This window comes from Patiria miniata, unplaced genomic scaffold (genome assembly GCF_015706575.1).
Source record: "Patiria miniata isolate m_02_andy unplaced genomic scaffold, ASM1570657v1 HiC_scaffold_3, whole genome shotgun sequence".
NCBI lineage: Eukaryota > Metazoa > Echinodermata > Asteroidea > Valvatida > Asterinidae > Patiria > Patiria miniata.
Genome location: NW_024037069.1, coordinates 34,311,131 through 34,337,508, shown reverse-complemented (window position 1 = coordinate 34,337,508; position 26,378 = coordinate 34,311,131). Strand labels below are relative to the sequence as shown.

The 26,378-nt window shown below is 39.0% G+C and overlaps 2 protein-coding genes across 2 annotated transcripts in view; both read right to left on the bottom strand.

Annotated features, from left to right (window-relative positions):
• LOC119736750 (tyrosine-protein phosphatase 99A-like) overlaps positions 1-2,506 on the bottom strand; it is a 31,028-nt gene extending 28,522 nt beyond the window's left edge. Inside the window, exon 1 of the mRNA XM_038210762.1 lies at positions 2,425-2,506. Within this exon, the coding sequence (XP_038066690.1) occupies positions 2,425-2,506 (82 nt within the window). The remainder of the gene's footprint in view (positions 1-2,424) is intronic.
• A 7,919-nt stretch (positions 2,507-10,425) lies between these two features.
• LOC119736749 (receptor-type tyrosine-protein phosphatase T-like) overlaps positions 10,426-26,378 on the bottom strand; it is a 32,339-nt gene continuing 16,386 nt past the window's right edge. Inside the window, exons 7-33 of the mRNA XM_038210760.1 lie at positions 26,026-26,286; positions 25,795-25,929; positions 25,527-25,682; positions 24,994-25,089; positions 24,707-24,748; positions 24,112-24,417; positions 22,648-22,938; positions 22,270-22,557; positions 21,914-22,131; positions 21,577-21,646; positions 21,214-21,319; positions 20,118-20,355; positions 19,687-19,774; positions 19,231-19,307; positions 18,908-18,944; positions 18,515-18,612; positions 16,911-17,030; positions 16,437-16,588; positions 15,913-16,048; positions 15,503-15,652; positions 15,073-15,172; positions 14,693-14,769; positions 14,256-14,390; positions 13,486-13,614; positions 12,808-12,956; positions 11,578-11,713; positions 10,426-10,527 (exon numbers count right to left, since the gene is read on the bottom strand). Coding sequence (XP_038066688.1) covers positions 10,426-10,527; positions 11,578-11,713; positions 12,808-12,956; positions 13,486-13,614; positions 14,256-14,390; positions 14,693-14,769; positions 15,073-15,172; positions 15,503-15,652; positions 15,913-16,048; positions 16,437-16,588; positions 16,911-17,030; positions 18,515-18,612; positions 18,908-18,944; positions 19,231-19,307; positions 19,687-19,774; positions 20,118-20,355; positions 21,214-21,319; positions 21,577-21,646; positions 21,914-22,131; positions 22,270-22,557; positions 22,648-22,938; positions 24,112-24,417; positions 24,707-24,748; positions 24,994-25,089; positions 25,527-25,682; positions 25,795-25,929; positions 26,026-26,286 — 3,893 coding nt within the window. The remainder of the gene's footprint in view (positions 10,528-11,577; positions 11,714-12,807; positions 12,957-13,485; positions 13,615-14,255; positions 14,391-14,692; positions 14,770-15,072; positions 15,173-15,502; positions 15,653-15,912; positions 16,049-16,436; positions 16,589-16,910; positions 17,031-18,514; positions 18,613-18,907; positions 18,945-19,230; positions 19,308-19,686; positions 19,775-20,117; positions 20,356-21,213; positions 21,320-21,576; positions 21,647-21,913; positions 22,132-22,269; positions 22,558-22,647; positions 22,939-24,111; positions 24,418-24,706; positions 24,749-24,993; positions 25,090-25,526; positions 25,683-25,794; positions 25,930-26,025; positions 26,287-26,378) is intronic.

The following is a 26,378-nucleotide window of genomic DNA, read 5'->3' as shown; positions in this document are numbered from 1 at the left end:
GGAACCAGACTAGAATAAGAATTCCTCCATGGTATAATTCAGTGTCGTGTTATAATTTCGGGGGCCTGTTTTGGGTCAACGAAGGATCGCCGCGGTCTCGGATCCTTTCAGAAGCAAACATTTCTCGGAGGCCGAGTAAAACTTGCTCTTATATATAGATGGTTGAACCAACTTGAATAAAAGTTGAATCGCAGACGGTCTCGCAAATTGTAAGAATTTCAATCTTACGTTTGTTGAAGAGTCCAATACTGAAACTTAATTATGACCTTCCTCCATGATTCAGACCGTTTGTAACTTTTTGATAACACTCAACATTTTCATTTTAAATGACACCTTCACGTTTTATTGCATTACGATTTATTGTCAAACTGTACAACCAGCCTTCGCCTGTGTACTACAGTAACCTTTTCACTACGTTTTCAAAATGCGACTGCCTCACAAAAAGCAAATTTAACAGACCAACGGCAACATTTACAGACAGTTGCCATGGTACATAATTATCATGTGCGTAAATCGACGGGGGACAGGGGACCCCCCCCCCACACACACACACACATTTTGAGGGGGGACATTGTTTGGTCTCCCCCCCCCCACACTTTTTCTTCCCCGAATAAAAATATTGTAGCCTACAATAATGATTCTATTGCTCAGAATACATGTAGCTGATTCAATTACTCAAAACTTAAAACTTTCACAGATGATCTTTCGCTCAAATTGGTTTTAGTGATCAGAAATTGCCTCAGATCACACCACAGAAATTGCTATTCTTTAACTGCATGTCTCACCAACTATATCCCCCATTTACATTTAACTCCCCACATTTTCATCCCCAACACTACGCCCTACCCGATCTATGATCGGGTAAACCAGCTTGTACACTCTATAAAGCTGATCTTAGCAGTAATCGGCAAGGTGCAAGTTCGTGATTTTTTAAAAGTCAAATGTATGTGTTTATATTTTATACAACACCTGCATTAATCCCAGTCATCTGATTGGTGGATCGTTGATCACATGTCATTGAATTATTTGTCCCGCAATTATTTGGCGCACAGCGCACAGTGCAATGGAAGTCTAATGCACGCTGAATAGAACTTCCATTGCACAGTGTCACTGCCGCTGGTGTGGTGGTGGCGCTGTTTCAAATCGAGATAAATTGAATATGATTGTTCTCAACCTGTGGAACAGTTTGCATAAATTAAATATGACAAACTTGTCGAACTTTTCAACAGTTTTTTACCCGAATAAATTGGCTATTAAAAGTCAACCAATCAGATGACAAGGATTTATTCAGGTGTTATATAAAACAAATAAAGAATGTTTCACGTTCGTGCAATGGAACAGATAAATTGTAACAGATAAAATGTTCCATTCCACTCGGCCTCGCCTCATGGAATGGAACATATCATCTTCACCTCACGAAATTATTCTTACCATTGCAATCACAAACATTCATTATTTGTATAATACAATGTACTGAACTAATAGCGACCGCGCTTTGATAGATGACGGCAAATCGAAATATTTTGTAAAACATGATAATGAATCAATAGTGTGTATCCAGCTTTTGATGTGTGTGGGTGTGTGTGTGGGGTGGGGGGGGGGGACCGCACTCGCCATTCCGCATCGAAATGTAGACATGTGTTTTTTTCCCCAGACACTTGGCCTCCAAAATCAAAAAGCAAGAGGGGGGGGGGGGGGGGGGGGCTGGTACCCGTCTTCCAAAAGGCGACACTCTTCGAATCTGACCATTATTATGCATACTGGCAAATATATGCCCATTTTCACAGCACATTCTAATGGAGTTTGTTTTTGTTTTGTTCATTATAAGAACTCTATAATCTTTTATGGAAATAGTTACTCAAAAAATATCTTTCAAAAAAATCCGCCGGGGGAAAGGTGCCCCCTGCCCCCCGTCTGGATAGGCCCTACGCCACTGGATAATGACAACCTAAATGGTAAACGATGAGATTTTAAGAGAATGGTTCATAAATATAGAGTTTCCACACTAGACGCAGCAAAAATCAAGTTACAATGTTCGATTTTATGGTTCTTTAAAAAAATGTATAACTTGGCCTTAAAACTGTTCAGCAGGGCTAATGTGAAGTACAAAAATATAAACTTCAATATCAAAATTTCCAGCATATTTTTGAAGTTACATAGGTTGCATCATAAACCACAAACTAATTGGTGCATTAAAGTGGAGCGCAACACTTGAATAATTCACAAATTCATGATTATACGGAAAAACTGAAGAAGCTACAACCGCTCCCGAAAACCCACAAATACATTCGCAATTTAGGGCCAAGCGAGAATTCTGAGCAGTTGTACAGTTCTCTTAGGGTTTAATGATAATAATGAAATATTAAAATGTTACATCCGGTTAGCCATTGTGAGAGATAAGACTAAATTCACTCAAAATCCTACCTTTATTGGGGAGTAAGACAGCACACAAGAACAAGGCCGGCAGCACGACGTCTCTTAGGCGGCAAAGGCACAATGACGCCATGTCCTCATCTACAAGTGGATGTTTCCTTTTCTCATGGACAATTGTTGTGATCAGTGCTTCAGAAGGAAACCAGAAAATTCGACGATCCTTATTTGTCACCCGTGTTCACTATCTTGTGCAAGAAACAATGTAACTGCATATACGGCAGTATAGAGTTCAAGTTTATTTACGGAACCTTTGTACCGTGTTGTACAGTTATCATGTACCCTTACAACAAAGCGGTTGTTTATGGTGGCCCTAAAGGGACATCGCATATCGCAAACGTGTGCGCATACGTATGCGATGTCGCGAAATTTATCGCGAATGTGTGCGCACACGTATGCAATGTCGCAAAATTTATCGCGAATATGTGCGCACACGTATGCGATGTCGCGAAATTTATCGCGAATATGTGCGCACACGTATGCGATGTCGTGAAACAATTCGCGAATATGTGCGCACACGTATGCTAATTTGTTTGCAATGTCGTGAATTTTATTGCATACCTTGTCGCATACCTTTCAGTAAAATTCCTAATGAACTGGGGAGTTGTAGCAGCTAGTCTGGAATCTAGACGTTCTGTTAGATATAAATAGGGTCTGACTAATAAACCTTCGCGACATCGCATACGTGTGCGCACATATTCGCAATAAATTTTGCGACATCGCATACGTGTGCGCACATATTCGCGATTAATTTCACGACATCGCATACGTGTGCGCATATATTCGCGATAAATTTCGCGACATCGCATACGTGTGCGCACATATTCGCGATAAATTTTGCAACATCGCATACGTGTGCGCACACATTCGCGATAAATTTCGCGACATCGCATACGTATGCGCACACGTTTGCGATATGCGATGTCCCTTCAGGGCCACCATAGTTGTTCGTGTAGAATTAATATGTAGCTCCACTTAGTTATTTCCTGGTTGAAATAATTCTTAAGTTACTAACTTAAGGCCCCCCAAAAAAGTCTCCGGTTTCTGGTATGCGCGCGCGTCGCCGTAGCCATGATGTCTCAAAACCGCCAAACTCACTGGTTTGACTGAAATCCTGCTGCTGCACAGTTTTAACATGTTTTTAGATGGGGTTATGATCGAGAATAAGCTTTATGTGGCCTCTCTAGACTCCCATATATTTGCACTAAGTTTAGTCGGGCACCTTTTGCAGTCATCAGCCGACATTTGAAGCAAAAAAAAAACAGGTAAAAAAAAAGAAGAAGCCGTGTCGCCGCACCACTTTTTGGGCAAGCTCTCCATACCAGAAACCGGAGACTTTTTTTTTGGCCTAAATGATTATACGTTTGTATTTGACACGAGGCTCTATTATAACAAAGGGTTCCTTTCTTTCAGTGTAACCGACAGAATAGGAACCTAGGCCTCGGTTCACAAAAAACGGACCCGTTTTCTGCAGTACGTAGTTCGTAAAGTCCCTTGCACCTGCTTCAAAATGCAATTCTAGATATTTGTGTGATAGTTGATTGGGCATGAAACCGTCTACATTTAATTAACCACTTCGGTAGTACCCCGCGCGACTTAGAGGTTCACGTCAAAGGTCACGACTCTGCGGGGTACACTGTTATTTCGGTTGTGTAAAAATCAAACGGTTGTGTACTATATGAACCTTGCAACCAGATGCGTAAACAGTTGTTTACACAACTTGCGTAAAATATTACACAAGTTGTTCACTTTCTTTTTACACAACTGGTTGCTAGGTTCATATAGTACACAACCCGAAATAACAGTGTAAAGACAGACATGACATGACTGATGACGTACATGTAAAGGTCGCTGCTCACTTTTGGCTAAAAATGTACATACATGGCACCAACAGAAATTAATTTTAGAAAGTACGACAAAGAACCTTGCCTTGAATATCGATGCTTATCCCAAAAGTTCTATACTTAATACATGCACATGAAATCGTCGTCGGATCTAGGATGCCAGGATGGGGATGGGACTGGGGCGGGTCTTTGCCATTGAACGAAGCTATATATAACACAGGAATGAACCATTGCTTTTAAGGTAAGGAGACTTTTGAAAACGCACAGTAATTGTATCTCGTCGGGTGCCCGGCAGAAGGGCATATGTGCGTTCTGACGCAAAAATCATTTTCAAGAAAATTGCATTGAAAGGTTCCATTGTTCCCTCGCGCGCATTATGTATCCAATGTTCTCCCACGCATAATATAAATCGTACGAATTTGAAATTTGTCACACGTATGAATCATAAGTTTAGGAACAACGTGTATTAATTTCTGACGAAAATGTTATAATTTCACTAAAATGGAGGCAGTTTTCTGCATATGCCCTTTTGCTGGGAACATTTTGGTCATTACGCTACATTGCATAAGGGCATATGCACACTTATGCCCTTCTGCCGGGCACACGACGATCTATTTTGCGGGGTCCTTGCGACGGCTGTTGAACTTGAGTCATAAACATTCACAAAATCTTGGATATAGAATCAGGGATATAATACAGGCGACGTGTTCTATGTTGCATACTATTATCAGATTGTAAAACCATATGGAATGTAATGAGTCCTTTAAACAGTGTACATGCGTCGCGCGCAGGCCTTTATTTTCTTGGTGCTCATGATTTTGTTATAAATTTGTTATTGTTTACCCCTTAATTTTTGTCTGCACGGGTGCTTTTAAAATAAAGTGGAATAACATAAAATCTTAAATGTATTTTAAAAAGATTTAGAAAGACCGTACACAGTTAACTAAATTCGTATAAGAGTGGTCTTGAACATTGTCCCGCAATAAGGCTTGTGCATAAGCGGCTTTGAATTCAACGTTTCCGCATTGCAGTATTATTAATGCTTCAACTCACCATGTAAATGCAAAACAAACCGAAAGTTTACTTTACTCTAAAGTTTCTATTTCGTCGGGTTGTTCAAGCTTAAGTTATCTTCCTTTTGTTCTTGGTCTTTTTTAGTTTACACAATGTACATGCATGATTAACACGATAACTATAATTATACGCATCTCTTCAAATGCACAATATCAAAACGAGGAAATAACACTGTGATGAATGGATGCTAATGTGTACGAGAGTTCAGTGGCGGTTCTGCGGGGGGGGGGGGGGGGGGGGGGCTTTAGCCTAATTTGTCTAACCCCCCCAAAAAAAGCCCAAAAATTCCATAAAAAATGCGCTAGCAATATGTATGAATGTGACGTACATGCGAACGGTCTCCCCCTCAATAAATAGTCGTGAGAAGGGTGCATTTGTACACTTTTAGTTGATATTGTGTGCCCGATTGAAGGATTTTATCAGCGCTCGCCATTGAAAATATGGCAGGACCGCCCCCCTCCCCGCCCCGTAATGATTTTCGGAGGCCTAAGTGTCCGGAAAAAATAACTGGTCTACATTTCAGCACGCCTCCCTAAAACAATTTCTGGATCTATCCTGCAAGCCCCCCCCCAAAAAAAAAATGGCTCTAGAACTGCGCCTGCCAGAGTTTGTTTCTAGATTCAATATGGGACGGGTACGAGCGAAACACGAATAAAGAGCGAAGATGAGGATCCTCTAATACATTCCCTTGCAGGGTCACCGCGGTTGCGGTTTAAATGTCTGTGGAGGACCTACTGGGGTTAGGAGGGGCGTCTAAACTCCCCTGTTGGGCCGCCCAAAAATAGGACAGTCCGGTAATAAAACACAGCAAATGCTTGCTGTGAAAAGTAAAACGAAAAACAAAACGAAAACAAAAAAGAAGAAAAAAGGGGCAAAATGTCCTTGCCCCCTCTAAAACTGATAAATCGTTTATTTAGCGCCACTGCGCATGTCTGTCATCACGCGAGGAGCCAGGCGCGAGTAAGCTGGGGGAAGTAATCGAACGCACTCTATGTGGACATGGAATGGTTGACCCTAACCCAAGTCACCAATTCAATTGGTCCACAGGAGGTTCCGGACCAGTAATAAGCCTCTGTACTGATGACGTCACATGTGCACTTTCCTATGGAACCAGTGGGGGCCCCGTGAAGGCAGTCCGCGGCGTTTTAATGGCTTTACTCACAGTGGTCAATATTGAGCCAGTATACGATGGATTTCAAAAGAAATCAAAGATAGAAGATAAGACTTTGAGGAGGGCGGTATTTCAGTGTGAGCCGATAATATCTAATGACTTGCCGATCCTTCCCTACGAACATGGCGCAAATACGCGGAGAGAAAAGGGTCAGCATCAATATTATATACATTGTGAAAATCGTCGCATGGGGGCGCTGCGCGTAACAGTGAGATAGTGTGCAACCTGTGAAGTCTCAAAGGGATATGGCAATGTTTTATGCCAAAAAGTGCTGTAGTGAATACATGTACATTACGTCTATAGGACTTGGGATAGAAGGGGGAAAAGAAGAAATAAAAAACCTGAACAAAAACAAAAGCTGTTTCGGAACTCTGTGAAAATACAGGCAGTAGAACACCATTGAAACATCCGATGTCAAGATCCATTCCAAGTCTCTTCATACATTGCGTTGAAGCAAAACCTATAGGAGGCTTGTAATTTGAAATAATTTCAACATGACTGTGACGGATGTTTAAATTGAATGGAGCAATAATAAAGTGGACAGAAATTTGCTAAATTGAAGTCTTGATTGATAATAGGGTTAGACTGGACTGGGGAGGGAGAGGTGGCAGATGTTTATTTCTCCTATATTGGCGATTGGGGGATGCTAAAAGGGCATAGTTTTCGTGGGGAAAATCCTGAGAATTAGTGTAATTTTTACAGTCCTCAAGACATTTTTTTAATTAAAAAAATTGCAGCTTGCCAAAACAAATTGAAAATATTGCAGCAAATTCATAATTCATCCCTTTGCTTTCGTTCTGTCATTTTGTGAAGGAGGGGGAGGAGGATCTCGACGGAGATTTGGAAAATTATCAGCTACAAAACGGCCTTTTTATTTGTCAAGTGTTCTTTGTGTGCCTGTGTTGATTATGCATGACGCTATCAAACTTATAGAGGGCGCTATGATAAATTAACAGTCACATCCACGATGGTTGGATAGAGTACATCGATAATTATAGCTTTATAAAGACTATTCAGAGTACGAGGGATCGGGCATTCAACATCATGACATTGTGATATGCATTCGATTCAGTGCTAAACAGAAATATCACAGTGAAATATATTAATAAAAAAAGCCAAAAAGTCAACGACAAAAAGTCTGAACAACAAATTCCCGTAATTTTGCCAGCATTTTATTGAAAGCTCTTCATTATTAATTCAATCATATCTTACCACTACATGGGTCGTGATTTTGTTTACAATGCTCTTTGAAGCAGGCCTGTCCCTATATACCTTAACCGTTGGATGTTTCTCAGAGAGTGCTCATTCTTATTATACATGTATTTTAGGAACAATAAATGCTCAACTGGTTTACTCACGCCTTTCCAGGCGATACGAAACCGTTGCCCTCTGCCTTAACGCACGAGATCTATTGTGTACAAAAACACCAAGTAGCACTAGTTCATTAAAAACAGTTGACTGCAAACAGTACTGGAAATTATCTCAGAGAAGCAATAAGTATTAGTTAAGCATTCCCTGTGCTATTTTCAAGTTTAATTTCACTTCGAAAAAAATAGAATTTATTTTCAATTGCAATATAAAAGTTAATTGCTTTTTTGAAAGAGACGCTGAACAAAAAAATAATTTCTTCACAAAATTCGAGTTATTGGTTGTGAGAGAATATTTCGGCTCTCGCCGTGTGGGTTACTTGTGGAAAAAAAAATGAAATCCATATTTCAGAGATATACTATATTAGAGAGTAATTAAAAAATACCAATAAAAAATTTGTTAGGAGGGAAATAATATCAATTTTTAAGAGGAAAGGGTATGATCTTTAAATAAGTTGCAATTCTGTTACACAGCCAGGCTGAAAAAGGCAACTACAGTTCTTCCAGTCTGCGGAGGAATTATCTCATTAGTGAAGATCCTTCACCTGTTTCTAGCACCAATTAAGGCTCGAATCAATAATGTATATTCCATGCCAAAAAGAACAGTTTCATTCGAAATGAAAGCTGTTAAAACCAGTACTGATGAAGCGTACCGAATAGCCGACTTTGATCAAAGCTGGGCAAAATTGGTTTGTTGGGAAATTATGTCCTATTTTAGTCAGGCTTAAAACGAGACTACATCGGGGTCAGTTTTCATGCATGCCATACTAATTTTCCCTTTAATTTCTTTTCATTACTGATTATTTCATTACTTTCATTATTGTAAAATTACATGTACAGGTATATTATTCTGAAATACACATGTTTATTTTGAGAGCTTGGGAATATCAGACTAGATAACTAAAATGCAGAAAAAAAACCTGTCTCGCGTAAATTATTTTTAGTTTTAAAATAGCTGTGGGTAGTAAAATACTGTGGTATATGTTTTAGGTATTAAAATTATCACAAATACAACCCTGATGACATATCTTGTTCGTTTGTAACCAATAGACCATATGCATAGCGGACATTTTAGATGCTATTTTTTTAATTTTAATTCAGTAACAATGAGTACCCAATGACATACAATTCAGTCAAGCATATCCAAGCAAAACAAAAGCATTGCCCTCTAAGATGGCTGCTACGCAAAAGGGTTATAGCCTACTCCATATTCGCCAAAGCACCTATGCCCCACCCTTTATAAGGCTTGGGCGTCGTACATCTTTTTGTACAGGAAACGCGAGGTTTTGCGGATAGGTTTGTGTAAATACTACATATAACATTCTGAAACCAGATTAGTCGTGAAATCGAGCGAAGATGATTAGGTGCCTTTTTGGAGTTACCCTGGGTAAATAGCTCAATATTCTACTCCGCAAGTTTGTTTATTTTAATAAAAGCTCAGCTGCCTTTCCATTAATGCATTTTTGTAGTCCGTTTCGTGTCTGTTAAGCAGTTTCGCCTTTGGTGCACAAGCATCGATGCACAAAAAAACAAAAAAGCAAATGAAAACAAAATATCCTCTAAAGGCGACCTTTTCTACATTTTCTCGTGAATGTTTTACAAGGGTGTCAGTTTCTGACAATCTATTCCCGTCATTTAGACAAAAAAGCCGTGAAATATAAATCTTAAATCGTCCTAAAAAGTCTGATCACACCCTTTTTTTTTAAATACTTTTATACTTTTTTTTTTTAGGCTTACGTTGCGAAATATTATGGATTTAAATTAAAAAGCCTCATCCCCTAATATACAAATTGTTACATAAAGTTTAATATGAGAAGATATCGAATTCAGCGAAAAATATACATATCAAACTTTCAAGATGCATATAAAAGTGCTAATACAAAAGTCTATCAGCCTCATTTTCGACAATGCAATATTTCAGCCAAGCATTTTTATACAAAATATATGATGACAGCGTATATTATTATATCCAAATACGTGATCAAATAGTTACAAAAATAGAGACCCTGAAAACAAACTGTATAACGTTAATTATCCCCAAAATAAACTGTTTAATACTTGTATCAAGAATATAGCTTTAACAACTTGCATTAGCAAAAATTATAGCTTGTGTTGCAACAGAGAAAACAAAAATATATAGCTCTGGGTAAAATATTATAGGCTAAAACGGGTTACACTTAGTTAAATACATACAAAATGTACTCCCAGTCATGGGAGGGGAATTGACAACCAAAAAGCTCAATCTAGTTTCTAATGTTTCTGTCGAGAACAGTACATTTTGGAGAGATAAACACTGTACTTTTTAAAAATCTTCCATTTCACCAGATTTGATACACCATGTGCGGAGAATCCAAGGGGATTTTGAACCGGTGGTCTCTAGAATAAGATGCTAACGCTGTATTGACTGAGCTATGCAGAACTAATGCTGACGATCTCCCAATTTATCTAAAGTTTCTGTGGGTACACTATGGTCATTTTTGTGTAGGCCCTAACTGAGACAAGTCACATTTCAAAAATGTGATATCCTTGGCGTTCTACCTTACGCGATAGAGTCCAGTCCAGCTGAGGGTGTTATGGGCTCATAGATTCCAGTAGAGTCCAGCATGGCCTGAATCACATCGTAACACAGTGCGTATTGGTCCTGGTAAAACGAACAAATGGTAAAATTCATCAGCTGCTCTCTGAATGAGAGCAAAACTAAGGACTAGCCGATTTAGAGTAAAATCACTCTATTTAATGATTAAGTTCGCTGAAAAAAGGGGACTCAATTAGATTTAATACACTCAATTGAAATTCACCCTAAATTTTCTGGTCCTAGTTTTAGTCGTTGGGGCAAAATGTTCACTCGAAATCTATCCAATGAGAGCTCAACGAGATTAGCTCTTCCCAGCGTCCTGTTTGCAGGGCGGGGAATACGAGGGAACATGCTGTGATCATCGAAAACGCGACGTGATTAGATCGTACAATTTTCACGCATGCGCATGTAGCCCACCATAACAAAGGAGGTCGTTAACGGCTGCACGTGCCTATCTCTCATTTCGTCTTATGTACTATTGTCAGTTTTTGGCGTGTAAGTTTCGTCTTTTTCTGAACGTTTGTACACAGCAACGGAAGACAGATGACAAAATGTAATGCTGACAGCTACAAATACGGCAAGAAATTATCGACCATAGGGGAATATGTACAGATCTTAAACTTGTATACGTTAATAAATGTATAACGCGGAATGGGCAACGCGGTCAAGCTAGTTACACAGGCTGCTTCAATAAAAACCGGCAACATGGTCAACTGCAGAAAGCCTCAACAGGCAACTACTTAATGCTATCCACCGTCCAAGGCCGCGAGAAATATTATGTGTACAAATGAGAGAAGTGTAAAAGTGAAGAATATTAAATGCTAGAGTAGGCCCGATACGAGTACCACAATGGCCGTCTACTACAACTACATAGTGAGGAAAAACGCAGTATTCTGCCTTTTTTCAAAGAAAAATATGTCGAATTACTTAATGATACCCCACAACTTTGTGTACAGCTAACAATTGTACCTCTATATCTGCAAAAGATATGACTTACATCTGCCAGATAAATGTTTAAAAGTATGTCCAGTAAGATGGTGGGTATGACATCATAAATAATAGTAAATCAAGAGTAACTTCCTTGGAGAGAGAGTGTGAGCACGACACAATACTTACCAGCGAGTTCATCATGTTTTGGTTTACCATGCGCAGACGATGAGCTGCTTGGAACACGTCCACGGCTTTCTCGACATTGAACTGTTCCAACAGCGCCATCAACGTGCAGTACACAGAAGTACTACCCAGACCATCCCTACAAAGGCAAAAAGAAAATCTGAAAATAAGGCCCCCCCCCCCAGAAATAATCGGTCTCTGGTCAGACCGAAGTTCCGGAATTGATACGGCGACGCGTTTTTTTTTTTTTTTGGGGGGGGGTGGTTTTTTTTTTCAAGCTTCAATTGTACAGACAAGGTGGGTACTATTTTGCTTGTTTGTGTCCTCATTATACATTGGTGTCCTCCATCATTTGCCTTGGTGCCCTTTATCATTTGCCTTGATTTAATTTCCCCATTCCTTGGTGCTCCTTGGTACAAAAATTATTTGAGGAGGTGCGGCAATAGAGGGCGCTGTTGTAGCTTCCGTGTTAATTTGAAGAAAAAAAGGTTGACGCGCATGATTAAAAATCGACGCGCTCGCTGACCAGAGATCGAGTATTTTTTTTTGGCGTAACAAAAACTCAATCAAATTGAATTCATAACAACAACCAATACATACATTTTCATTATATGATGGTTATCTTGAGTAACTGTTAACATTCTAAAGATGTCAAATAACTCTTAAATCAGATAACTTAAAAACTTGAATCAGAATAATCTCTTAACAAGGATCTGAAATAATTCAAGAAAAATACTATCAAAAGGTATAAATTCTAGACAGAATATAAAACACAAGGTTGGAATTTCCTTAAAAGAAACACTAAAAGGGATGAACATAAGATTGACTTACGGCGACATGCACCTCGGTGTTTATTGGTTGTACACATTCAAGCAAGTACTGAAGACAAAAGTCCTCTTCAATAATATTCAATATTAAGATGTCTTCATATCTACACACTTTTTATTTCACCTTTTTCTCACTATTCAGACGTTCTTCAATTTTTTTTTTCGTTACAGTTGCCAAATTCCGCGAGGGATATCGAATGCTTGGCTTCTATCCCAGTCTTAAGCCAGTAGGTTGATCTAAAAATACCCGGATAGGCTTCGTTTGACAGAATTCTTCCGTGTTGGTACGTGACTCAAACAGATTAAAATCAATAAATGTAGTCGAACCCGGACCCAGCGACCCTGACATAATGTTATACTTTTTAACAATACTCTTCACACATCTAGAATTCCCCGTTCGACTTACATGCAGTGGACCACAATAGGTCCTTTGTCTCCGTTCCACTTTCGAGCGAGATCCATGAGGCTGAGCATTCCTGGCACGAAATTCGGTATCTCCTGGTCGGAGGGCCAGTCGTGGTATTGGAACTGGGTGATGGTGCGTGCTTCCTCCGACTGAAAAAAAGATGAACACACAGTTTTGTTATGTGCACAAGAATTAGCTGCAGAAAGGCTTTGACTAGTAAAACCTAAATATCCACCAAAAGGCCAGGCGATGTGTTCTGCGTGTGATAATTTTCTCTGGTGATTCTTGGCAAGTTACTTTGCTATATTTGTTGCTAAGCAAATCCATGTAATTGGCATCTGGACTGAGGTAACGTATTTATCAAAAACAATGTTGAATTTTGCAACTAGGGCATCACATTATAGCGTGAAATTTGCTGAGCACCAACAATTTGCCCACTAAGTGCAATTTATTAGCCTCCTTACATCACCACATTTTATGAACAGGCGTTTTTCAAGGGCTGGATGGGAAAGGGAATCTGCCTTTGCACTAGAGCCAGACGGAATAATTTCACGATGTGTTTTAAGTACAATATACGATCTTCCATATCCAAGGAAGCTTTTGATCATAATTCGGTATGTTACTTTTGGGATAAATGCAAATGATCATGTATGCAGATAAAAGTTTTGTGTAATATACCGCGTTATCGGTGTTCCTTAGCGTGAAGGTGCATCGTGTCACACTGTCGGATCGCTTGGTCTGGATAAGTTCGATAGACAGCTTGCCAAAGTTGATGGTTCCCTCTTCCGGCCAGTAGCGACACATGGTCTATAATCAGAAGACAAACGAGTCATTTAAATCTTCAAGCGTTTTTTAAAAGCCTTTTCTGAAAATAGGTTATGACTTGATAAACCAACGTATCACCTAATAGTTTCTAAATTAAAAGAAAACAGCCCTGTCTTCGATTTCTAAAATGAGAATATTTTGTTATCAAAATGTACAGGGAGATTTCATTCAAGAGCACACGAATCTTCTGCATCGCCTAAGACAGATATGCACCCAAAGTATACAAAACCCTCCTGAAGTATCACGTACCAGCGAATTGGTAAGTGAGTAAATATTATAATTTAATTGGGAGACATTGCTAAACGTGTGCAGAAACAATTCTGAAATGTCATGACACTTAACCCTAACCTAAACTAAATAAATGTGGGTTTTGCATACTGAGGACTCGATTTAGGCTATATTTCCGACATTAAAAATTTGTACTTGGATATCACCCTAATATACCTTTTGTCTCCTTATATGCAAAAAAGTGTCTCCCTAATAGGCCGTCTGCGTACTGAAATATCGTTAAATATCAGTCGATCATGCAAGGGAATATTTAGTCGTATAATCCATATTACCATTTCATGATAACAAACCATCGTAACTTTTGGAAATGAGATTGATATGAGCTGTCTTCATACCTTGTCGTTGGCATCAAAGGTGTTCAGCATCACAATGCTGGTCGCTTTGTGGTCGTACATCAAGCGCCAGAAATCAGTGACAGTGTTGGGCATGGGCATCTGCGTACCGATGTACATGCTCTTTTTACGGTAGCCCTTTTGGAAAGAGAAATTTGAGTATAAAAAATTTCATTTTGTTAAAACATAATATTGTCATTTCTGTACATGACTAATACTACATTGAAACTACCGAAAATTGAATTTGATGAAGTCTTTTTTCTGAGCTTCACCGCGAAACATTGCAATGTGTTTTATTTTGCCACTGTGTAATTTAACCGGTTCTTGAAAGAAAACCAAACCTAAAACAAAATACAAATTCCTATAATTGTAGTAGTTGAAAATTGGAAGTCGTGAATAATTTTGGTACTCAGTGCTAACTGAAATAATCAGATACTTACTGGCAAGAAGGTTGCGTTGATGTAGTTGGTTTCATCTTCTTGGACACTGGTAAACAGATATGGTCTTGAGCGGTCACCTGAAAAGCAATCAATCATGATGAAATAATTAGTTCAAAGAATACGGAAACAATCTTCCCGAAGTGACAAATAGGTCATTTTGATGGTGGCAATGACGCATTGGAAAATGTAATAATGCCAAAATAAGTGATTCATTTAAATTATGAGAAGCATCAGGTGTTGCGCCACTAAGGGTTGGTCATACGGGTTTGTTAACCAATACCATTTCGACAGCACTTGTTCGCTAATGGTAGGCCTGTCGCGACATTCATGATACAGAAAGATATAAATGCATAGACGCTCAAATTATTGTCTGGACTCACTTGGTATAAAATCCGGATATCTGTTCTTGTCCTTGTTCTCAGGGAGCTGTCCTGACATATTTTCGACTTTACCTCGCCTGTCACTCAGCTGGATCAAAGTCTGAAAAACCCGAATAAAATTGAAAAAGAAAATACTGGGTGAGAAAATGATTTCTTGGCAAATTATGATTTTCACTTAATTGATTTGCATTATAAGGGGAGGCAAAGGGACCTACGTGCTTACTGATTGAAAAAAAACCCCAGAAATCAAGCAGAAGGAATCAAGGGATGCACGTATATAGTTAAAACAGTATAATAGCCTCTTTGAGATAAGTTGTACACAGGTGCGTTTGGAATGGGTACATTTGGTTAAGTACAGAAGAGTTTATGGACTCAAGAGAGCGCCCTCCCATTGTCTCAAACATAACATCCAAAATAGCTTCTAGCTTACCGCGAACTGCTTCTGAAGGCCTGTTTCCTTCGCACCCTTGTCCTTCTTTTTCAGAGCCGTCAGTTTCTGACGGAAGTCTGCAACACTGTAGGTCGTGTCTCCTGTCACCGAGGCAGCCAGAAGAGCGTCAAAGATGAACTTATATTGCTCCTGAATACAAAAGATGCATTTCACAATTTATGTATTGAGCAGAATAAATAGCACGATGTTTTAGATGACAAGATGAAACTGCAATAACAAGTTGGTTCATGAAACGAGCACTTCTATCTTCTGTCTAGGTTTTAACTTCGGTGCTGTAGACTTCATGCCATCGATGCTGTATACCAAAACAAATCACAGCAGTTTCTCCTAATTTCTACATGCACTTCGGTTACTGTTTGTTTGTTCAAAAGTATTATATTTTAACTTACCGGTGTCTGTACCATCTTGATGCGATTTTGTCTCATTTGGTAGATGAAGCCAAGAACATCAACTTGTCCTTCCTGCGCCATTTGTTGCTGCATCGCATCTAGGGCGATGAATGTACCAGTGCGTCCAACTCCGGCACTAGATTATGACATCAATTTAAAAATGTCAAAAAAAAATGTGTTTTTACGTATTTCATCAGATAAAACCACAATTGGATAGATAAGTTTATCAAAACATCTGCTTAGATCCACAGTTTATTTATATTGACGAACAAAAGTATTATGGGAAGGCTTATACCAATACCAATACACGTTTAGATAAAACATGTAACCAAATATTGTTCTGCGTTTTAGCGTTGAGGTGTTTTACTGAAGTATGTTAACAATATACTAAATATCTCCTAAATTGCAAATTCGCTAATTCGGAATATGACTTATCTCCCTGCTACTATGAGTTAATTTTGCGATTTTTTTTGGGGGGGGGATGTTTAATGTACTTTGATATGATTGGATACACTCGACTGTACCTGCAATGCACCATTGTGCGTCCCGGGTTATGGTGTCCATTGACCAATCGCAGGAAGTTGAGCAACGGTGCTGGGTACTCTGGCGGCTGCATGTCGGGCCAGGTGGTGTAGTGAAATTGCTTCACCGATCTGTTACTTTCTGCACAGCCAACCTGTATGAATAGTCAGTTTGCATTAAACACTCATGCTTCTCAACAAACTCAGCGCTCAGATTTTTTAAAACATTAATCCAGCCTTTTTAAATTAAGTCTTGGAATTTTTTTTTGAAATTCATTACTGTGTCACTTTACGGGTATAATGACATGGGTGTTGTTTATGTTTGTCAAAATAAACAACCAAATTAAAATTCCCCTCCCAAAAAAACACCTAAGTTTAATTTAGATCACGCTTTGTGCCACGCCGGCATTAAGTAAATATTATGATAAATCCAAAAATGAACCAAGTCTCCCTGACCCAAATAAGTCTGGAGATTACCTGATAAATACTGAAGTTGCGAATGGTGTAATCCAGGAAGACATCCTCTTTGTCTGTAGTCACCACGATGCCTGAGATGGTGGTAGATCCGGTATCAGCCCAGTATTGCAAGCACTTCCTCTGAATACAGAAACAAATATATAAAATGGCTTGACCATGTTAGATAAAAGGATACCTTTGTTTAGATGAATTTAGAAATCAAATCACTGGAGAAATACAACGTGTTGTTTCTTGCTTTGTCGTAGTTCTTGTGTTATTTTTTTCCCAAGATTAATGCCTTTGGGTTGCTTTAATCTTTCTAGAGATAACCTTTTCCAATATCTTTCTATGTTTAATAATAAAATTAAATTTAAATTTGTTCATACCGAAATCACCAAAATAAAATAAAAACTACAGGTTGTAGGAACAACCACACGGTGTTGGGCCATGGGTTATCGCAGACTTTTGCCTCACACATCAACTCAAAATATGCATGTTTAAATCCATGTTTGAATTTTTCAACATGCCGCCAGAGAGCGCTGTAACATTTGATGACGTCACCTGTAAAAATATTGTATAGTACTGCCTAGGCAGATACTGACATCGTGAGTTCGCATCTTCTGCCAATTTCAAATAATAAGGCACTTCCGGTTTCGGCCAGAAGGAAGGGTCAAGTGATTTCGCACTTAATACCAAAAATTAAGACCCTGCAATATTGTATCGATTGCCATAAAAACAAAATCAAAGCTGTAGCAGTTGATTTTACATTGATTTTCAAAGATTAAATCTAGAAATCTTTGATCGCTTGTAATATGATACTTGATGACGTCATTGTGACGTCATTACCAGAAAGTGCAAGAGCAATTTTAACTGTGTTATATTTAGCCAAATCTCGATTATATCTATCACGGTTGATTTTTTAGCAATTTTTGAAGGTTTAAAAGTGTTTTTATTGTAACTTCCGGTCTGATGACGTAATCAATTTTTTTTATCGTGCACAGGTGTTGTCTGCATTATGGTCATCATGTACATTAATTTTGAAGCGATTACCGCAAACTTCGCCACAGACATCAAGTGAAAATGCGTTTTTGACTTTTTTTAACCTGCCCCTAGAGGGCGCTCCAACACTTCATGGCGTCACCCATTATTTTTTTTGAAAGGTCAATCCAGGCAGACACTTAAATCGTTAAAAGCAAGTTCATATCTTTTTCCACTTTTAAATTATAAGGCACTTCCGGTTTCGACCGGAAGGAAGGGTCACGTTATTTTACGCGCGCAAGGTAAAATAAAGATCATGTATTACCATGTCGAAACCCCGCAAATTTCAGGTTCCGGTCTCTCACGGTTGATTTTATATGGAATTTCAAAGATTAAATTTATTAAACTTTTAAGTGACGTCACGTGACTCATGATGACGTCATGATGACGTAATTGCAACAAAACACATCTGCGGTGGATTGGTCATTCATGTATTGGCCAATGAAGTTCATATATGTTTCCATTTTTCCAAACAGTTCTGGAGAAAGATTTGCTGAGAATATGCTGAGGAGAACTAAAACAGTAAATTCTTACAATGACAATAGGTGTTGGCTCAAGGCCCAACACCTAATAAAAATCAGCACTACCTTGCCGTTCTCAACCGGATTGGTGAGCATGACAATCTTATCGATGCCCAACTGCCAGACCATTCTCCAGATGTCTTTGATAGACGCCTTGTTGGCTCCTGCAAAGTGAATTACAATTAGTTCGTTAATACATCGCAGTAGCACCGTGTAGTTACATTTGTTTGTTCATTTATGGGGTTCTGAAAAGAAACAGTTTGGTAATAAAACAGTGTACTCTGTCAATAACAGTTGTTGCTTTTTCAACAGTTGTGACTATAATGTGCAAGCTTATTATCATTTCATTACGGGAATTACATAATTTGGTAGATAATTCGATGGTTGCATCATTCGATTTTATGCACGCCGAAATCAATCTACAAGACAAAATTACGTCACATTTGCGACTGCATTTACCTTGGCTGGCGACGTACTTGTTCTTCGTCTTGTATCCCTGCAAAGCAAAGGCAATTTAAACGTATTGATTTATTTTAATTTGGCTCAAACTCATATCCCACAAGATAATTGATTTGATAACAATTTGTCAAAGAATCTTTGCAGCAAAATGTACTAATCCATATCTTGTGTTCAAACAGGTGATGGAAATAATTTCATTTGACATTTAATTTTCGTTTGAACAAATACGTCTGACTAAGTCTGGATTTGAACCTGCGTCAGCTGGAATACCTCATCGGCGTTTCACTAAACTCAAATGAGTTCATCATGAGATAACGGCTTACATTGATATAGCAGGCATTGATGTAGTCTGAATGGGGATCACCCTCCAAGGGGTCAAGTACAACACGGGAATGGTCATCTGCGAACGAAAAAGAATGAATCAATGGGGATCACCTTCCAAAGGGTCAAGTACAACACGGGAATGGTCATCTGCAAACGAAAAAGAATAAATCAATATTGATGTTGAACTGAAACTTTGACTCCACTTCCTACGATGCTTCTCGAAACTATGATATATTTGTTTTTATATCGTATCTGATGGAGATGATCCTTATCTTACAAGCTTACATTAATTGCCACTTTAAATGTACGTATTTTTGCAAACTTTACAAACCTCCAAATTGTCTGCATGGTTAAACTGTAAACTTTTATTGCAATGAACATTGTTGTAACAATTTGAACAATGCTGCATAAAACAGTGCTATCAAATGTATACCAAAATAAACGGAAATACACACATGCAATGACATTGACGTATCGGTTCTTCGCCCTGTTCTCTGGTTTCGCTGCCACTGTCCATAGATATAGTTGACCATCGGGAAGCGACTGAAGTATACAAAAACAAATTATGTTTCATTATTTTATTAATGTTATAGTTGGTTTTCCACGTTTAGTCCAGTGTGCAAATTGTGTGAATTTACCACAACAAAACTAAGTGCTTTAGGAAAGAAATGTATCAGTAATGAAATTGAAATAGCTATACCCCAAAATGGATAAAAATAGAGACACGATACTTTACATTGTAAAAACTGCGTCTTATACAGATGGCTTTCAGCTGACATAAAGTGCTAGACAAGTGACTCCTTTCTCTTGATCGGATCGAAAAAAGTGTTCAATCGGGATACTTCGTAAAAGGCAAGTTGTGCGTGGTTTTATAGGGCGTATTTACCTTGTAGTCTGCTAGGAATCCGTTATCACCCATCGCCTCCTTCTGGCGGATGTATTCAGCAAGCTCTTCCTTCCGGACGGAAGGTGGTGGTACGAATTCCAGCTGTTCATTGCCCCCTTCTTCTGCTGATTGCTCTGGCCCGGCCTGCTTCTGGCGTGGTTTACGAGGGGACTTGGATTTATGGCGGTGGGGTTTATCGCTGACTGCTGCTCCATCGTTGACATTACTGTTAACTGAAGATTTTTTATCAGTAAAACAATGAGTGAATTACCGTTGTGATTCTTGAGAGTCACCTTATGTCTTCAAAAACCTTTCTGGAAAGTGATTGCAGATTGAAGATCATTTAAAAAATAGCTATCAAACTTGATGCGATAACATAAGATATGAGACGCCACATTCAAATTCTTAAATACTTTAGTTATTTTGATGCGAAATATTTACATGAAGTCAAAATATGTATTTGTACTTGTTGGGTTGACTGATATCATTTTCAACGTAGCTCAACCTGGAGTATACTGGATTATGTTGCACCTATTATATATCCTGTTCAAAAACTTGATATAACATAAATGTTTTTCAAAAGGCACGTAGAGAAAAATACATGTTAAGACGAGCAGAAATGACTATTTTTGGTTTTGCAATTGTGCTGTCAGTGATGAAGAAAATAAATCTCCTCAAAAATTGAAGGTTTACCGCGAGTCAAAGTTGGAGCCTTTGCGTTCAGTGGAATGTCAGATTCATCACTGTGTTGTTTTTCCCGACTGGCTCTCCTTCTTCGAAAGAAACACCAATAAAGACAGGCAAATGAAACAAATTGATTGAATGGATTGATAGCCTAAACCACCTGTATCTTTATTGCATAAAATATATTATTATCTAAAGTATTCCAAAGAGGAAAAGGGATTCTTGGAGGAGGATCAAAGCTTGACAACTTTTCTTCTTGTTAAAGAAGAACTGTTGCAAAATTATACGTGACAAAAGATAACAAGCTCGTTGATTTGCTGTTATAGAGCATGATACACAGGTTAGGTGTCAGTTAGTAGCTAGTTTAGATCTGTTGACATATTTCTAATCAAGTTTCGTTTTTGATGGTTACCTCTTGTAGACTACAAAAGCAACGACAAGACCCAAAGCGAGGATGACAACGACGACCACGACAGGTACTATCACGGCAAATTGCGAAGGCACTTCGAATTTCTTTGCTGCGAAACAAAGATCGACAAACACAAGGTTAGTCATGAAATATAGATACTACATTTATGGACTCTTTCAGCAATCAAAGTGTTTCATTTCATCGTTCAGTCTGTCTAGACTGCACTTTAAAACTATTGACGGTGAACGCCATCACTTTGCAATTTGTGAACAAAACTCAAGGAAACAAAATATCTTAATTACTAGAGAAATATAAAATGACCAAAACACTAAAAATCAAAGATTGCGACAAGAAGCATTACCATACCTTCGATTAGGGTGGTCGCAAATACTTTTTCACTCCACGGACCTGCGCCAACAGACGTTTCAGCTTGCACCTTATGACATTTGAATAAAAGAGTATCATTATAAAAAAATCGCGAAGAATGTGATTTTATCCTGTTCTCGCATGCAGTAATATCAGTCGTTTTTTTTTTTATAATAGCCTGCATGCAAGTTATGAATTATTTACTCATCATGTTAAACAGCACCCGTAAAAGAAAATACAATTTATGCCACAAAAAGTTGCCAGGACATACGGGCTTTTGAAATCAAACGTCTCTCCAGATTTTGATAATTCTGTTTAGAAATGACAAAGTATTTACCTGCAAGAAGTGTGTCTCATTCGTTTCAAGGCCCGTTATCTCATACATTAATTGCACCACATTGTTGATCAGCGTTAGTTTTCCTGACTGTCCACTCCTCCAGTACCTAACGGTGTAATGGATGATGATTCCTTGTGGAGGGTCGGGCTCTGACCACTGGAGAGTGATGGATACGTAATCAACGTTCTGAATGGCAACATCTAAGGGTACTGTGGGCTCTGTGTGACCAACGATCAAGCAATCAGGGTGAAGTTTAAGAAGGCATATGCAAGCGTTAGTAAATGATGGCTAAGGCAGCCATTAACACAGACTTTTGGTCAAAGTTTTAAGTAATGGTATTTTCAAACAGCACGTACCTGCTTCATTAGTTCTCTGATTGACAACGTCACTGTATGGCCCTGCCCCAGCACTGGTGTTTGCAGCAACTTGAAAACTGTAGTTAGTGAAGGGGATTAAACCATTTATCTCAACTTGTTCGGCTGTGAATACATTGAAGATGAGTCGTGACCCTGGTCCACTCAGCTTGTACGTGTAGCCTGTGATTATGCCACCTCGGCTTCCACACGCTGGCTGACTCCAGGAGAAAGTCAGGCTACGTTTTGATGTTGAAGTGACGGTAACTTGCTGTGGTGGTGCAGATGGCGCTAAAGGAAAATAGTTTAAGATGGATCAGATTGAATTGAGCTGATCCGTATGCGCAAAATTGTAGGTTTATAACTGGAAAAAGGTGTTACCTTTGGTGCTGGTATGAACACTTGTTGTAACTGTTTCTCCGGAGCTTTCATTCACCTTGGCGAAAATTTGTATCTCGTACATCGAGTTGGCGAACAGACCAGGTATCTTTGTCGAAGTAGTTCCAGAACAAAGACAGTGCTGGATGAAGGTAGGCGGGTTGATGGGTAGGCAACCCTCTTTGTTTTGCAGTGCATATTGGACGAAGTAGTTGGCACAGTACACCTCACGCCAGCTGAGTGTGACTCTGGCAGAATCGTAAGAAGTCACCACCACAGGGGAAACGGAAGGATCTGACACACACACACACACACACAAATATAACCCATGGAGCGTTTATTCGCAAGTTGTACTAATTATCATCATTGAATGCCCACAGCTGATAACTATCAAACTGGTAACACTCAGTGTTGTAGTCGAGTACCAAGTTTTCCGAGTACACACAGTGCCGAGTACGGGTCGAGTCCGAGCACTTTTAGTTGAGTCCTGGGCCAAAAATCAGAGTTCGAGTTTTTCAGAGTCCGAGTTCGAGTACAAAGATATCGAGTACATCCCGAGTACATTTTTAAACTAAAGCATTATGGAAATTAGCACCGTTACTTACATGTGATATGTAAAGTAATTACCCAGTATTCCAAGAAATTAACAAGTACACGTTATTAAAAAGTGTTGTTTTTGCTTGGAATTCTTGATTTATTGACGATCTTCCTCATTCTGAAGGTTAGGACAAGAGTCAAAGGTGCTTATTGAAGTTGGAAGTTGTTCCAGACTTCTCCGAAATCTGCAGCCCACATGACTTGCATACTGCGCCGTGCTGCTTCTGTCCGTTAGCGAAATATTCCTTGTGATCTCTAAACCCCCAAGATATAATTTCTGACAAAAAAGACATGTCTACGTCTGGATCGAACTCGAAAATGTCTCGCGTTTCCAACAAAGAGTGGTGTGCGCAACCTCCTCCCCACGGATACGATCTTTCCGCGCCTTGTTAGTTAGAATGTGATGAAGCATGCAGCCCATGGAAAGAAGGTTGCGATTTATTTCGCTGGTATTCTTGTAGTATTCAGTAGGAATAGGACAGTAAAAAATGTGCACCAGCGATACTGCGAGCGCTGCCAATACCCATTCACATATGCTCGATTTAGAGTCGATAACGAATTAATACTTTCATCATTTTCATATACACTCTGTGAAATTTTGGTCAAAGTTTAGAATCGAAAAATTAGTATCGAAAAAATCCGAATTTTCTTTCGAGAACTGCGCGACTCGGATCGAGTTCACCGAGTACAATTTGTCGAGATAAGGGACGAGTCCGAGTACAAAATTACGAGTTCGTGCCGAGTTCTTGGTTTTTTGAGTACTTATGATCGACTACGGGCCAAGTACTTATTGGTAATCGAGTTGTACGAGTACTCCAACACTGGTAACACTTAGTTATTGATTTCAGAAAAGTGGCTCTTTCTACTCACTCTCTTGTTTAAGCGTGGTTCCTGATGTCGACGCTTCAAGTCCTTGCGTACCATTGTACAGAGGGCGAATGTAAACCATATAGGTTGAACTAGATATCAAACCAGTGATGACATGACTGGTAGTTTGACCATCGAGTGGACCTGGAAGTGATACCCACTGTGGAGATTCAATCTCTTCACATTGGCCCCTGTTTGTCAATGCATACTCCAGTATGTAGCCAGAGACACATGGATCTGGTTGCCAGGAAACTTGTAGTTGATATCGATCGATTGGCATCACTTTTAGTCCTAGAACGCCATTGTCAGCTACAATGGAAAGACGGGTGCAGCAATGACAGTGACCAGATAAAATGATCCGACAAAGTTATAATGATAATACAATGTACAACAGTTGAAGCAGTGTTACTGAAAAAATAGCATTGTACATGTTCATCCAGTGTAGTCTGTGGCCTCATTCCCTCTTTTTTCCCTGTTTTATCTGTAAGCTCATCTCCTTCCTCGAGAGGGTGCAATGTCATAATGTCTGTTTTGATTAAGTTTAGATAACGGGTCATAATCATACTTTGTGTAAATGAAAGAAATGTAATCAACTTACTAGAACACTGGCAGTTACTTCCGAAATAGAGTGGTATGCAATCTGGAATGAAAGACATACACTGTACATTTTAGTATATTAGTTTTTCCATGGTATAACGTATCTATACACTTGTTTAAATGTGTAAACATTCTTTGGGCTTCTCCCTATTACCCAAGTGTGTCCTTACAACTTAAGTTTACTTTGAAAAACAAATAATTCGAATACTTCAACTGTCGCTTCTGATTGTCATAGTAAAATATAATCCTTCAACAAGCTTGTTGCGATACAAGTCTGCGTTCTCTTACTTCCAGTACATTCTCCCGTATCCTTCTCGCAGGAATCGCCAGATGAACAGTGACATGTCTGTCTACAGTCGGCTCCATACTTCCCTTCACTACATTCTAATTTTGATAAAAAAAACTCGAGTGAATCAAGGTTGCAACTTGGGACATGAGATAGTGCTTGCCCTATGTCAAGACCGTTGGACAAGAACATTTCTGATATGGAAAGTATCCGCTCACAGCAAAAAGGTCATTTCATGCAATAATAGGAGTTTCATGTCATTTGTTGGCAATTTGGAAACCCTTGGTCTTAAATTAAAAAAAATAGTGAACAACAATAGACCTATAGAAAACAATACTCGTCAAGAATCAGCAAGGCTCAACAGAGACTAATTGGAAAGAACATCTCTGATATTATCAATATCAACTGAAGAAAAAGCCAAATTAGAAAAAAAAAGTAGTGTTTGTTGGCAATCTGCAGATTCTTGGACTGAATATAAATATCAACGAGTACCCAACACGAAATAGTGGACAAGATTTTGATAATTCCATAATACCTTGCATACAGTCTAGTCCCATATACCCAGCAGCACAGGAGCATCCGTAAGGATCAGGAAGACAAAACAAACGACCCCGGCAAGCGTCGTTGTGTGGATCAGTGCTATCAGAACAGGTATGACTAGCATTCTGGCCAAAGATGTGACGCCCGTGAACTGAATGTCAGAGAACGACATCACCAGAATTAAAATTAAAAGGTTAAACGGAAACAAAATATTTGTTACACAAGAAGAAAACTTAATATCAATATCATATGTTTATTGTTACCTTGCTGGCAATATTCTCCGCTGAATCCCGGAGCGCAGATACACGTTCCCGTCTTGTCATCACAGATACCTCCATTGTAGCATCGACGACAGGTGTTCTGACATGAATCCTGGCCCCACATTCCTGCGGCACAACCTGTATATACATGTGTAGAATGATCGCAATAATGATATTTAGAAAACAAAAACTTATACTTTGAGGCAGTTATAGGCAGAAATGCTAAAGAAATACCTCTCACAATAAGTCTCATGAATCCATGTTGTTGTTGACTTTCTTGGCCAGAGACGAAGCAGCTGTATATTCCTCCATCATCTACAGCAGCGTTACTGATATTCACACTTAGCTGGCTGTTCCGTGCTGTGTCATCGCCATTATGCTTCCATCTGTAGTTGCTGTTAGCAGATGAATTCACATTCTCCATCTGTAGTACCACCGACTCTCCGATATTGGCAATCTGTGTTCGCTGTGTAGGTCGTGTATGGACTGTGCCGTCTGCAATGAAATCACAAAACATTGCAATAATGAGTAATGACCATGAAAACTCACCTGTTACAATCTTTTGTGAGGAAAACCTCCCCAGCTCC